This window comes from Chinchilla lanigera, unplaced genomic scaffold (genome assembly GCF_000276665.1).
Source record: "Chinchilla lanigera isolate Chin_1 unplaced genomic scaffold, ChiLan1.0 scaffold00019, whole genome shotgun sequence".
In the NCBI taxonomy this organism is placed as follows: Eukaryota; Metazoa; Chordata; class Mammalia; order Rodentia; family Chinchillidae; genus Chinchilla; species Chinchilla lanigera.
In genome coordinates, this window is record NW_004955420.1 from 25070578 (window position 1) to 25084783 (window position 14206).

At 38.7% G+C, this 14206-nt stretch overlaps 1 protein-coding gene across 1 annotated transcript in view; it reads left to right on the forward strand.

Moving 5' to 3' along the window:
* Window positions 1-48: 48 nt before the first annotated feature.
* The window catches only part of Setd2 (SET domain containing 2), a gene marked incomplete at its 5' end in the record, with an annotated part of 107785 nt that continues 93627 nt past the window's right edge, over window positions 49-14206 (forward strand). The window contains 1 exon segment of the mRNA XM_013513427.1: window positions 49-214. Within this exon segment, the coding sequence (XP_013368881.1) occupies window positions 49-214 (166 nt within the window).

The following is a 14206-nucleotide window of genomic DNA, read 5'->3' on the forward strand; positions in this document are numbered from 1 at the left end:
GGCCAAGCCCCGAGCGGGCCGCGGCGCCGAGTCGGAGGAGCTTCGGCTGCCAAGGCCGGCGGGAGGGCGCCGGCGAGCGTAGGCCTCTGAGGATCCCCGGGCTCGGGTGGAAGCCCGGCCGGTCCCTGGCGGACAGGCGACGGCAGCAGCGACCGGAAGGGCCCAGCGCACGTCGCCCTGCCCGGGGCCGCGGAGGGGCCCCCTGCAGTCTCGGGTAGATTTTTTTTCTTTTTTTTTTTTTAACTTCTGGAACGTTATCCCAGTCTTGGAACGCTTCTGGCTTCGCATTTTTCACCTTTGGCACCTGGATTTTGTAATGGTGGCGAGGTGTGTGTGGCCCCGTTGTTGAGGTGACACCGGCTTTATTTTTTTACCTGAAAACGAAAGCTTTCTTTGGGGCATACGTTTTCCTGCAGGTTATGGGGTTTGCACACTTTCAGACACGCTTTTCTTGGTAACAGGAACCTTTTACCTAAATGGATGACTTTTACTCCTTGTGTAGACTTAGTGAAAGGTTCAGACTCATTTGAGGTTTCTCTGCAAAGAAGACATTTTCTACTAGACAGAAATAACAGTTTCTCTCGATAGTAGTTTTTTAGTCTAGGACTTTTTTGCATTTCTGTTGAGGACTGTATCTGCTGTGCCCGATCCGATAGCCCAGAAAGCTTCCACTCCAGGGCATGAAGTCAATTCCCCGCTAACCCCGCACAACAGCATTGTTTTGAAAAGCCATTCTTCAACTCCATTGCTGATATTGAAGTCTACCCCTACGAATTCATTTTAAAGTTAGCATCGATGGGGTTTTCACTTGAAACTGTTGAACTTTTAGGGCCACAGTAATCCAAGGACTTTGGTCTTTGACACATTTTACCTTAGGTTTACTGTGGCTACTTTTTGACCCATTGCTAAGTCTTCTCACCTTAGCCCAGAAATGTCTAGATCTTGACAGGTTTTTTGTTTTGGTTTGGTTTGTTTTTTTTTTTTTTTTGCGGTCCCAGGGATCAAACTCACAACCTTGCGCTTGCCAGGGAGGCGCTTATGCCAGTGAGCTATCTCCAGCCCCCCCCCCTTTTTTTTTCTTGATAGTTCTTAAGATTTAATTGCAACACGAAAGGATTCTCTTGGGGTGTTGGTCTTTTCAACACAAAAAGAGAATATCATTGTGTTGCTTCTGTAGAACAAAATCCAATTCTAATTTGCAATAGTAAGTTAATACGTGTTTATCTTTTAATGGATTCTTGGTCGTAGGTTAACATTTTAGTTGTTTTGATTTACTGAACAGTCAGTCCAGTTACAAAGCTCATGTTACAGGTTTTTGGTATGAGAACTTCAAAACCGTCAAAAAAGAAAAGTCTGCATCGTGATTCAGTAAACACTGATTGAGTCCTTGTCCTGTACAAAGTAACATACTAGTCCCTGAATGGGCAAAGTGCCTGCTTTCAGTTCCTTTAACTAGGTTATTTGGTGAAGTCTAGAAGCTTTAAGGCTCATATCCTTTCACTTCTTGGGGGGAAAACAGTGTTGCATAATATGTATGAAAATGGACTCAAATACATCTTTGGTAGACACAGGTTGGGAAGAAGTCAAGAATGTTCATTTTACATAAGATTTTGGAGTTTTTATTTTTTACTGCTTTTCTGGCTCTAGTCATTTGGATTTTTAGTAGTACTTAAGTTTTGTATTTTTTCTTCCTGTTTACTAACATGTATGGGTTCTGTAAAATATTATGTTTTTTTTCATAATAGCCTGAGGAGTGGAGACTTTGATAGGCATTCTCAATACTACCACCTGTTTTACGGATGAAGAAAATGAAGCCTAGCCAACAAAATGAGAGGTGGCATGACAACAAGCCCTATGAGGAAGTATATATAAGCAAGCTAGTGTTCATAGTGTTGAAGAGAGAAAGGAAGGATAGTATTTGGTTAAAATACTTGGATTTCAGAGCTAGTTACCAACATTTGAATACTACTTTAATTTTGGACAAATGATTTCATCTCTCTGAAGTTTTCTCATCTTTGAAATGGGTGGGCTGGGGATATAGCTAAGTAGCATAGCTCCTGCCTGGCAAGTGCAAGGTCCTGAGTTCAATTCCTGGTAAAATACACACACTGTCTCTCTCTCTGTCTCTCTCTTTCTCTCTCTCACACACACACACACACACACACACACACACACGGTAGAAAATTGTCTTCGAAATGGTGATCCTAAATGGTAGCAACTTAGGCTTTTTTGGAAGCCTAAATGATAATGAAAAATTCGGCACAGAATGTGATGACAGCTGCTGCTTGGGGTCATCTGGAAAAAGTAAGATTTTAAGTTGAACATGAAAAAAATTAGCTGGGATTAAGTGGGGGTGATTGGGAATAACCTTGTGCTCCTTTGGGTAGTTTGAAATGGCTTTTAGACATGTGAAGAAGTTGAGGTGAAAATGTAAATTCAGTTTCAGTTGAAGCCTGATACTCTTTCTTGGTCTTATTCGTAAACAGATACAGCTGTAACTCCTGGGTTTACTGCAGCGTAGAGGACATTTGTGTTTCAAGTGAAAATGGGTGTAATCACTTGAGTCTCTATGCATTAGGTGTTCATTATAGGGCAAAGACAGGTGTTGAGTACCTGGCAGATTATATAGTCAGTCTTCAAGGACCTCTTCTATGGTAATAAGAGAAGAGGCAGATACTTTATGGTGATAGAGGTGGTGTTTTTTGAGTTATGCCTATTTGTGCTAAAGGTAGGCATGCTAGGAATGATTGGATTACAAAACAAAATTTTGTCCTTACACAGTTTACACCTGATGAGGGGTGATAAAAAGTGAATTATATAGAGTGAAGATAAGTGCTTGGAAGAAGAGATTGCGGTATTGGTGAGTCTCCTTGATTTTGTTTTGTTTTGCTTTGTTTTAATAGTGTTGGAAGTTGAACCCAGGGCCTCACACATGGTAGGCAAGGATTCTGCCACTGAACTACATCCTCAGCCGGGTGAGCCTCCCTGAGAGAGAAATATTTAAAGACTTAAAGGGGCAGTGGCTGTGTTTATAACTGGAAAGAAAGGTCTTCAAGCAAGAGTATATAGTCTTAATAGTGCTTAGGCAGACCTGTGGGTTCTGCCCAGTATGGCTAGAGTGAGCAAGAAAGAGTGACAGTAAATGAGGTCATGATGGGTTGAGGTGTAGATTTCATAGGGCCTTATGGAGCCACTCTAAAGACTTGGCTGGAAGGTTTTTTTGTTTGCTTTTTGAGATGGGTTCTCCCTATAGTGCCCAGGCTAGTAACCTTGAGCTTCTGGGCTCAAGTGATCTTCCTGCTTCCAGCCTCCTAAGTAGCTGGAGCTATAGGTAGTGTGCCTGGGAGCTGGGAGTTTTAAACTGAAGAGTATCTTGGACTGCTTTCAGGTTTAGAAGAGTCACTCACATTGCAGAGAAGATTTATAAGGAACTAGTAATTAAGAAGAGAGATGTTGATGGCTTGTTGCAAGGTAATAAAAAACAAGTGGTGAGAAGTAGATGAGTTCTAGATATATTTCGAAGACCAAACTAAATTGGTTTGTAGATAGATCAGATGTATGTGAGAGGGTGATTCCAAGGTTTTAGTATGAGCTGTTAGAAACTTGCAGTCTACTAAGATTGTGGAAAGAGCAAGTCTAGGGACTAGATTAGTAATTGTTAAAGATGGTAAGTTTGAGATGGCTGTTAGACTTTTGGGTTGAATTGACACCTAAATCAAGTCGAAGGGAAAGGATTAGATTGGATATAAATTTTGTAGTCATCTGCTTAGGTAATATTCAAAGCCATGAGATTGGACGAGATGATCAAGGGATCCAGTATAGAAAGGGAAATGGACCAAGGACTGGTTCTTTGAAACTCCAGTGTTAAGAGGATTGTTATGTGCATTGTAAAGGTCTTTACGTGTGTTATACACATGAATTTAGGGGGGAAATTGTCTCTTTAGGAACCTCTAACTAGAAGTTAGCATTTCTTTTAATTACTTATGTAAACAATGGACTACAATAGTAATAACAGTACCCATGATTTTAGTACCATTACAAGTCACAGATATTTCAAATTACAGTTTTTACAGATAGTTCATCTGGGGATGTAGCTCAGAGATAGAGCACTTGTTAGCATGTGCAAGGCCCTGGGTTCAATCCTGAGTGCAGGAAAAATAAATTATATCATTACATCAAAATTACAGTGAATATGAGATCCACCACTGGATTTTTAAGAAGCATGTATATTATTATACCACATACTGCATTTTTCTTTTAATATACTTGGTGTCCTATGTAGTCATGGGTGTTTTCTTGTGCATTTAAAAATGTTAGGCTGGGGCTGGGGGGTTTAGCTCAGCGGCAAAAGCGCCTGCCTGGCAAGCGCAAGGTCGTGAGTTCGGTTCCTGGTACCGGAGAAGAACCGGGAAAAAAAAAAAAAAAAATGTTAGGCTGAAAGGAAATCCACAAGTATCATTAGACTGCCAAAATATGCAGGACACAAAAAAAGAGTGAAACCCCTGGCCCTAGAGTTGAGACTCCTGATTTAGAGTCCCACCTCTAAATAGTTTTATGAATGTGGACAAGTTTCTCACTGTGTGCCTTGATGTCCTTATCTATAAAGTGAGGATCATGGTAGTTTTTTGAGGATTTTAGAATTGGAACAGTGTTAATCCTTTTATTCATATTGTATGGGAAGATGCAGCTAGAAAGAACAGTAGTTATAAGTTATCACAATATGAAAACATGGTGAATTTCACAAAAAGAACATTAATTGGCAAAAATACTCAGTATATTCAAATAAAATAGAGAGCAATGAGGATATTCACATTCTGTAATTCACATTGAAGTGGAGATAGTAGATGCCATAGGAAGTCAGCTGAGAGAAGAAAATAGAATGTGCTCAGCAGATTCTGTGTCTGGTCCTTTAAGTAACTTTGCAGTTAAGAACTTGAGTCAGAATTTTTGTTACAAGGTGAGAGTGGATAGCTTTGTAGTGATTGAAGTATGGTTTCATAGGCCAGGGAAACCCTCTTTGGGTTATTGAAGTACATGGGGGGGGGGATCAAAACAGTACTCGAGGGTAATTTTGGAAAGCCTAATAAACTATCATAGAGCTTAGGATTTAGTATACCTCTTCAATGTCTATGTCTCTTTGGTCTTTTCAAAATTTTAGGCAGGCCATTCATTCCTCCTTTTACTGACACATGTCTTCAAAAAGTATCAAGCAATGGTAGATACAGTTGTTTTCCTGAGAAATTGTCAAGCCGTATTTTATACATATTAGATAATCTAAAAATCATTTGATTTCTTAGCAAGTTTGGTGTTCCAAGATCTCAGTCACTTTTCACTGAATTAACTAGTTGATTTCATGTGTTCTTTTTTTTTTTTTTAAGAATAATTTTTTGAGAGAAAAAAAGCTTCTGTCTGAGAGGGAAAGAAGGGGGCCCGGAAAGTGGGTTGCTCACCAACCCTGCTTCTCCAGGGTGCTTTATTGAGCAAAGCCGAGAGGTGAGGTGGGCTTAAAGTGGAACCGAACTGTAACTAGTCAGTAAGATTACAAGTGTAGTTGCTTAGGTAATATTGATCCAATGGCAAATCATAGGTGGGACAAAACAGTGGTCAACCAATAAGATTATAAGTATAGTCGCTAGGGTAATATTGATTAAATGGGGACCAAATGAGGAAACAAGTTACTCACACGTGGGATGGACAACGACTTTCCTGGAAGGGGTGGGTTAAGGTTTGGTTTTTTACCACAAGGTGATTGATGCCTACTTAGAATATCAGTCACTGCTATTCATCTGTAGGGAAAGTGTATGATGAGTAGTTCTTTTTCTTGAAGCCTAGTTTTCAGTGAATATCTCTCTTCAGCCATGGTTTTCTTCATTGACCTCTCAAGGGCTCAGCCCTGTCTGACTGCCTAGAATATTTTTACCTAACTTAGCTATCGTTGTTGAAGACCGATCTGGATACTTCCAGCTGAAGAGGGTCATAGTTGTGATCGACAGTCAGAGATACTCCACAGAGGGTCTATCTAAAGGCCCTCAGTAGGTGCCAGGTGTTCTTGTCTTGAGTAGATGGACAAGTCGGGAGGAGAGACCACAGAAACAGTTAAGTATGCCTGGGCTAAATAATAAAATCAACAGGATAATTATGAGTGTACCAACAAGTTTTCCTCTACCAGGAGGAGCCAGTAATAGCTTTCTGTAAAGAGGATAAGGAGAAGAAGGTCCAGGGCATTTCAGAATTTGATATGTCATTAACCTGTCGTCTGATATCTTGAACCGCTATTGAGACATCAGCAGAAGGATCAGGAATGTACACACAACATTCAGCTTTTATAATTGCACAGGTGCGCCCTTGTGCTGCTGTTAGACTGTCTAATGCCATCTGATTTGGGAGGATAGCTTGTCTCATTAATTTTACTTGTTCATTCAGGAGAGAGAAACCAGCTGATACCCATTGTCACCTGTTCTTTTTGAAGTGCTGGGATTGAACCTAGAGCTTTTTTTTTGTACTGGGAATCGAACTCAGGGCCTTGCATTTGCCATACAAGCACTGTACCACTGAGCTATATCTCCAGCCCATCTGTTCTTTGTTAAAATACTTAAATACATTGTGATTTATTCTTTAACATATGTTTAATATTTTTTTTACTCTTACATTCATTTTTCGATGAATATTGTCAATTTTTGCAGAGAAGCTAGAGTAGTCCTGAAAGGCAAAAGATGACCAGCCTGTGTTAGAGATTCAAAGTTAATTAACCTCATCATTTTTGTAATTCTTCCAAGAGAACTGAAGAGTGTACTCTATTATTTATAAAATTCTGAAAGAGTTTATATTAGAAACAAACCCTACCTAGAATCCCTGAAATTCAGATTTAGAATTCGTTTTTCTGAATCTCCATTTTTTGGTTTTATGAGGGTCTCTCTATGTAGGCTGGCCTTGACTCTATGATCTTATCCACACTGCCCTCAAACTCAAGGCAATCCTCCTGCCCCAGCTTCCCCGGTGCTAGGATTATAGGCATGTGCCATGATGCCTAGTTTGACACTCCTTTTCTTTGTTTTTGTTTTTTTTTTTTTTTTTTTGGTTTTGTTTTTCTTCTGGTACCAGGAATCGAACTCATGACCTTGCGCTTGCCAGGCAGGCACTGTGCCACTGAGGTAAATCCCTAGCCCCTTGTTTGTTTGTTTTTTGAGACAGGGTGTCATTCTGTAGTCCAGGCTGGCCTTGAACTCACTACGTAGCTCAGGCTGTAGCCTCCTGAGTGCTGGGATTATAGGCATGTACCACCACGCCGAGTTTGGATTTACTTTTTTTAAAATAGAAGTTTTTATTTTGAAAAAATTTCAGACTTGTAGGGAAGCTGCAAGAATAGTATAATATACTGAATTAACATATATGTTTAACCTAGATTAGGCAGTAATTAAAATTTTGTCGTGCTTACTTTACCTTTCTCTGTACAAATTTTAAAATTTAGTTTTGGCTGAGCTGTTTGAGAGGCATCATGGTCTTTCTTGTCTAAATATTTCATGGTATTACCCAAGAATAAATGTTCACCAGGCAATTTAATATTTATGACTATACTGTTATCCATTATATAATCATTTACCTTGATTATAAACATGGTAAGTGTTTAAATTTAAGGAAAAAATACATTGCCATTAGTCCTTCTCAGAACACTCTTTAACTTTCTTTACCATTATCTGTTAAAAAACAAAAGTAAAAGTTATTGTTGTACAAAAGTTCATTAAGCTAGTTGCCATAGTTATGAACAGTATAGTGTATGTAGAGTCTTTTTGGCATATTAACAGCAGCTTGTGTAAGGAAGTAATGTTACTAGCTGTATATGAACTTATTGAAAGTGGTAGTTGAATATAAAAAAGTATAGTATTGCTCAGGTGCATTAGGGAGACAGAGACCAATAAATTCTTAGTGTTGTTTCTTGAAATACTTTTTTTTTTCTTATTAGAGACAATAATGATAGTGTCAAAAGATATGAAATGTGAGGCAGGAGTTAGAACCTATGGTAGCATATTTTTTTCAGGTATGCATGTGCTTGCTGCATGTTTTCCTGTTGTGTGTATTTTGAAATGTACTCATTGAGCATTTTTATTTTCATCATTACTGTTTATTTCTATACAGAGACATGTTCATATACATGTACACTTTTATAACTGTGTGTGTGTGTGCTGGGAATCCAACTCAGGGACTTGTTCATGCACTATGCTGCCTAGCTACATCCCAGTCCCTAACTTTGCAACTTTTATGGTGATTTGGATGGTTAGTAATACAAAGCATTATGAAAAACTAACATTCATTGGAGCCTAACTAGCTTAGCATTCATCTTTTTTTTTTTTTTTTTGCATGATTTAGACTTGTTGGATTTTGTTACAGAGGAATTTTGTAGCTCTGTACTAAAAAATTTAAAGATTATGTTGACTATTGTAGAATGTAATATATTCTTTTAAAGTGGAGGAATCCTAGTAACTAGCAGTTGAATACATAGTAGTATGTTCTTTTTTTTTTTTTTTTTTGGTTTTTCTCCGGTACCGGGAACTGAACTCACGACCTTGCGCTTGCCAGGCAGGCGCTTTTGCCGCTAAGCTAAATCCCCAGCCCCAGTAGTATGTTCTTAGTGAATGTTAGAAGTAATGTGATTCTTCATAACTCTTCTAATTTCCTGATAGAATGAGTGTTATATCAGCACTGTTAATAATTGCTGATATCTATTGTAAGACATTCTTAATAATTTTTAGATTAGGACAGAGGCAGTCAGGGAACTGCGTGGCTTGTATTGAGCTTATGGTAATGTCTTAGTGCTCAGAGTACTTTTTTTGCTGTGTTTGTCCTGGTGGTGACAAAGGGATTTCATGATCAAGGTCTCACACAGAACATGAGTACTGCTTTAAGTATGATAAGCTGTTGTATTTTGTGCTATATCAGCCCCACCACCCATGCCTTTTCAGTTGTTTTGTGCTTGTGTGTTTTTCAGGATGGATAATTAATTTAAACTAAGGATAAACAGTACTTTACCCTTGTTCTATTGCCTATTGAAATTCTTTAGATAAGCAGTCTTATTTTTTCCTGTATGAATATTAGGGGCCAAAAGAAAGCGAGGAACCTCAGGTGAGGTGATAAGTTGAGGTATTTTTGTACGTGTATAAAAGGCCATGACACTGAAAAATGTCAGAAAACTTGGTACTTTAGAAATTGAGGCTTTTGTTCTTGTCCAGGGTAGCTGATGCTTTTTATACCTAACATACATAAAATTTCAGTTTCCTAGTATTAAACTGTATGTGGCAATTATAAGGTTGTATTTAAGCACTTTTCATTATAATTTTTTAAAACTTAATGTTTAGGAAAGCTGAGATTGAACTCTTCACTATTAATTTATTCAGCTAATATTTTTTAGAATGCCTATCTTATGATAAGGATACAAAAACCCCCCCTATGTTCTGTGGTCTGGACATACAAGATAGACTCTGGGAGTTGGGAGTTGGGAGAGTAGGCAGACAGGGAGGGCAGCTCAGAAGTGTACCTGAACTTAGTCTGGAAGAATGGGAGTTAGGCCACAGAGAGGTAGGCAGATGGTAGAGGATGCTCTAGGGCAGTGGTGGCGAACCTATGGTACACATACCACAGCAGGCTATTTATATCATTGAAACCTGTAAAAGGTTTGCTCTTACTGCTCTAGGGCCACATTGAGGGGAGGGTTAAAGAGAAAAAGTTATTCATGCACATTTCCAGTTAGACTCCTCTGAAGTTGTGACCAGTTTAAATTACTGAACCGTATGAGAGGTGTGTAGTGTAGGGGATCCTTATTACTGTACCCAGTATCTCCTCATTCTTGTGTCTTCCAGCCCAATTTGTTTGATTTACCATAGCTGTAATTTTAAAGGGCATTTCTGCCTATCATTTTACGTGTAAGGGAGAAATAAAAGACTCAAAGAAGTTCAGCTGTGCTTACTGGTTGGTTTAGTGGCAGTAACGAGAACTTGAGTCCAGCCAGGTATTTTCATTTACCAACTTGTTAAGGCCAACCTTTTTTTTTTCGGCTTTTTAAGACAGGGTCTTGTTATGCAGTTCAGACTGAGTTTAAACTCACTGTGTAGCCCAGGTTGGCCGTGAAATAACGGTGAGCCTCCTGCCTCATCCTCCTGAGTGCTGGGATTACAGGTGTGCATCAGCACATCAGGCACAAAGACTTAACTTTTTAACGATGTTAAGGAATAATAGTTAGAAAAGTTGCTATTCATAAGCAACTGGATTACTATATTCTGAGCTACTTCTCCTATGTGTCTTCAGAATTAATCTTGATATGCTTATATTAGTTTATTTTGTAGGGTTCATGAAGTTCCTTACCTAAGTTGGTTCTTTCCTCTTGACCTTGTGCATGTATATACTAGAAAGTTAAAAGCCTGAATATCATCAGAACAGAAGGTACAATGTATATTTGATGTCTGCCCCTTTCCCTGGACAAGTTTTTTTTTTTTTTTTTTTTGGTGCATTTTAGAAATACATAATGATAACATTCATCATACAGAGTTTGTACCTGTACATGAGACATCTTGCTGCTGCTTTTTTCCCATTCCCCTTTCCTCCCTTCAACCTCCTTTCCCCTCTTTATTTACAAAAGCTTTGTTTTCATTTTTTCCTTTAACTTTTTTCTCTTATCCCTTCTTTTCTTCCCCTCTCTCTCTCCCTTGCTCCCCTTCTCATTTGAACATTTTCTTCCCATTCCAGGTTTTTTTTTTTTTTTATGGTAATGGGACTTGAACTCAGGACCTTGCACTTGCCAGACAGGCACTGTGCCCCTGAGCTATGTCCCCGGCTCCAGGTTTCTTAAATAATCTGAAATCTTCATTGGAAATAAACTTTCGGGAATTTTTAATCCTACCTTAAAACTCAAACTTTCATTCATTGTCCTTCTATATTATCAAGGGAAGAAGCCAGGAGTGTTCATGTGGGTAACTTGCTTTTTGTTGAGGGGATAGTTTTTTAAAAATGCTTTTATTGTGTCAAATACACATGTGAAAGCATGCCTTTTATATTACTTTTGTCTTCTTCTAACATGCTGTGTCTAGGTGGTAGGGTAATCCCAAGTTTGAGGGGTCCTAGGCCTTAAACTCATGGTTTCTATAGGTGAACAGAGTTTACAAGTGGCAGTTGTGAACATATTTGTGAGAGTAGAAGATACCAGATGCTTTTCTTTATAGCTAATGCTAGGGAATCAAAGTAATTATGGGTTAACAGGAGAGCTTGTACAATCATGGTCACTGTATTAGTTTTCTTCTGCGGTGACAAGTACTTGACATAATCACCTTTTTTTTTTTTTTTTGAGACAAGATAGTCCAGGCTGGCCTTGAATTCAGCCTTCCTAATGCTGGGATTACAGGTGTGTGCCACCATGCTGGGTTGACATAATCAACTTTTAAAGAGAAAAGGTTTAATTTGGCTCACAGGATTTTGTTTCTGTTTGTTCTGTTCATTGTTTTTTTTTGTTTGTTTGTTTGTTTTTGAGACAGGGTCTTGCTGTATATTCTAGGAGGCTTTGAACTGACTAGGCTGCCCTCAAACTCGAGGTGTCCCTCCTGCCTCAGCCTCCCGAGTGCTGGGATTACAAGTGTGCACCACCATGGCCCATTGGCTCAGTTTTGAATGATTCGGTTTGCAATCCAACATTGGCTGTGCTGCTTTTGGGTCTGTGGTGTGGCAGCATATGGCAAGTTTGCTTATCTCATGCCCAGGATGTGAAAGAAAGGAGAAGAGGAGGGAAGATTGGTCCTAAAATCTCCATCAATTACTACCTAAAACCTGCCAATAGGCTGTACTGGTGCTGAACGTCTCCACCACCTGCCACTACTGTTAAGTTTTAACACATAGGCTTGGTCACTGCAGCAGAGAAAGAAGGGATTCCAGATCCAAACTATAGCAGTCATTTGAAATGAGAAACTTACATGTAACTTGTTTGGATTGCTATAGATTTTTTTTTTTTCTACTAGAAGAATTGTTTGGGGGAATGGGACTATTCACTGCTTTAACATCAGTTCTGAGTTGAATATCATTAATTTAAGGTGCTAGTTAATGATTCTCTGATTCAGAAATTTGCATTGATTCTAAGGTAGTTTGAAAGGCAGTGCTCATTTTATGGTTGAATAGAGATAGTAAAAAGGTACAATAAAAGGTTGAAGAACACTTGATCCCAAATCGTACTTAGAAATTTCCCTATTAGCTAATTTTATTTTCGTCTTAATCACAAGAAGTTTGAGGAGGACACATTGTTCTACTTCAGTGAAGTTTCCAGGTTAGTTATGTGATACATAATGTAAATCATAAATGAACGTATTGTTGGATGTGGTGGTACACGCCTGTAATCCCAGCACTTGGGAGGCTGAGGCAGGAGGATTGCTGCAAGTTCAAGGCCATCCGAGCTACAGAGTGAGTTCAAGGCCAGCCTGAACTGCATAGTGTGACCCTGTTTCAAAAAGACAAAAACTAAAATAAAGTAATGAACATACTGTACTAGAGGTTGAATCAGGTCCTTATGCATGCTAGGCAAGTGCTTTACCACTGAACTACATCCCTAGCATATCATATTTATTTATTTATTTATTTATTTATTTTTTTTTTTTTTTTTTTTTTTTTTTTTTTTTTTTTTTTTGTGGTACCAGGGATCGAACTCAGGACCTTGAGCTTGCCAGGCAGGTGCTTGTGCCACTGAGCTATATCCCCAGCCTATCCCTAGCATATTATAGTTTTAAGCCTATGCTTACCAAAGTAGGGGTTTTCGAATCTTTTAACAAGTATAATACTTTGATTTTTGTGAGAGCTGTGATTTAGATCAGTTGGCAAATTGGCCATTGGGCCAAATACTGCCTGTAAGGTAAGAATGATATTTTATAATATGTGAAAATAATATGAAATTCAAATTTCTGTGTCCATAAGTAAAATACTATAGTAACATAGCCATGTTATTTCACTTTTTTTTTTTTTTTGGTCTTTTTGAGACAGGGTCTCACTATGCAGTTCAGGCTGGCCTTGAGCTCACTTTGTAGCCCCGGCTGGCCTTGAACTCCAGTGATCCTCCTGCCTCAGTCTCCCGAGTGCTGGGATTACAGGCAATGCACTACCACGCCTGGCCTTCACTTACATTTTGTGTGGCTACTTTTGTACAGTGGCAGAGTTGAGTAGTTGTGAGAGGCTGCATGGTCTGCAAAGCTTAAAATGTTAACTGCCATGTTTGGTGGTCTCTTATAGAAAATTTCTCATATACTTGTTTCCAAGCACTAATGCAAAACCATATTGAGGATTTGGTTTTCAAAAGTGTTTATGTATAATTGTTAAACATGTTAATATTTTTAAGAAAGCATGACCCATCTCATTGTTACACTTTTTGGAGTGGCCTAGTAAAAAGCTTGTGATACCTCAGCTTAGCATTAAAGTGTTGAGTAGTAATATTGCTATTTTGGATTAATTACTTATGTTTTATGTCTCTCTTACTTATTGTGGTTCTGGGAATCAAACCAACCCAAGGCCTGAGTATAAACCCTCACAGACAACATGTACTGTTGGCCAACAGTTCCTTAAAGGTTCCACAATCAAAGGGGCCCTTTCTAAGCTTCTAGGTTCTAGTAACCTTAGAGAATTTTCCCAGCCCTGGTATAGGTAGTTATTTTGTGCTTTTCTCTGTGATTTTTTTTTTTTTTTTGCACTTCTCCAAAACCCTTTTAACCAATTCCTTACATTAATTCTATTTCCTTGGCTGATACAGACCCAAAACCCTAAAAACTTAAAAGCTTAAATTTATAATAAAAGAGAAGCATTGGGGCTGAGGGTGTTGCTCTGTAGTAGAATGTAGGATAGTGCTTACCTAACATGCACAAGGCCTTGGGTTGGTTTGTAAATACCATAACTAGTATAGTGAAAAAACATTACACTAGATGCGCTTCTGTCCTGCACTCTGATTATAAGCCACTTCCCTCAGGCTCTTGGTGCTGTTGCATCTGTTGCATTGATTACTTGGCACCCATAATGACACGGTATATGTGTATCTTATTGTCTGAAATAGATTTTAAGTACTTTGGGTCAGAGTTTTATCTCACATCACTCTTCGTGGTCCACACTGGTTTTAGAATATTTTAATAATTATCTTCCTCATAAATGAATCTGATCCTAAATTGGTAAAACCAAACTCTGGAAGGAAGGGAGAACCAAA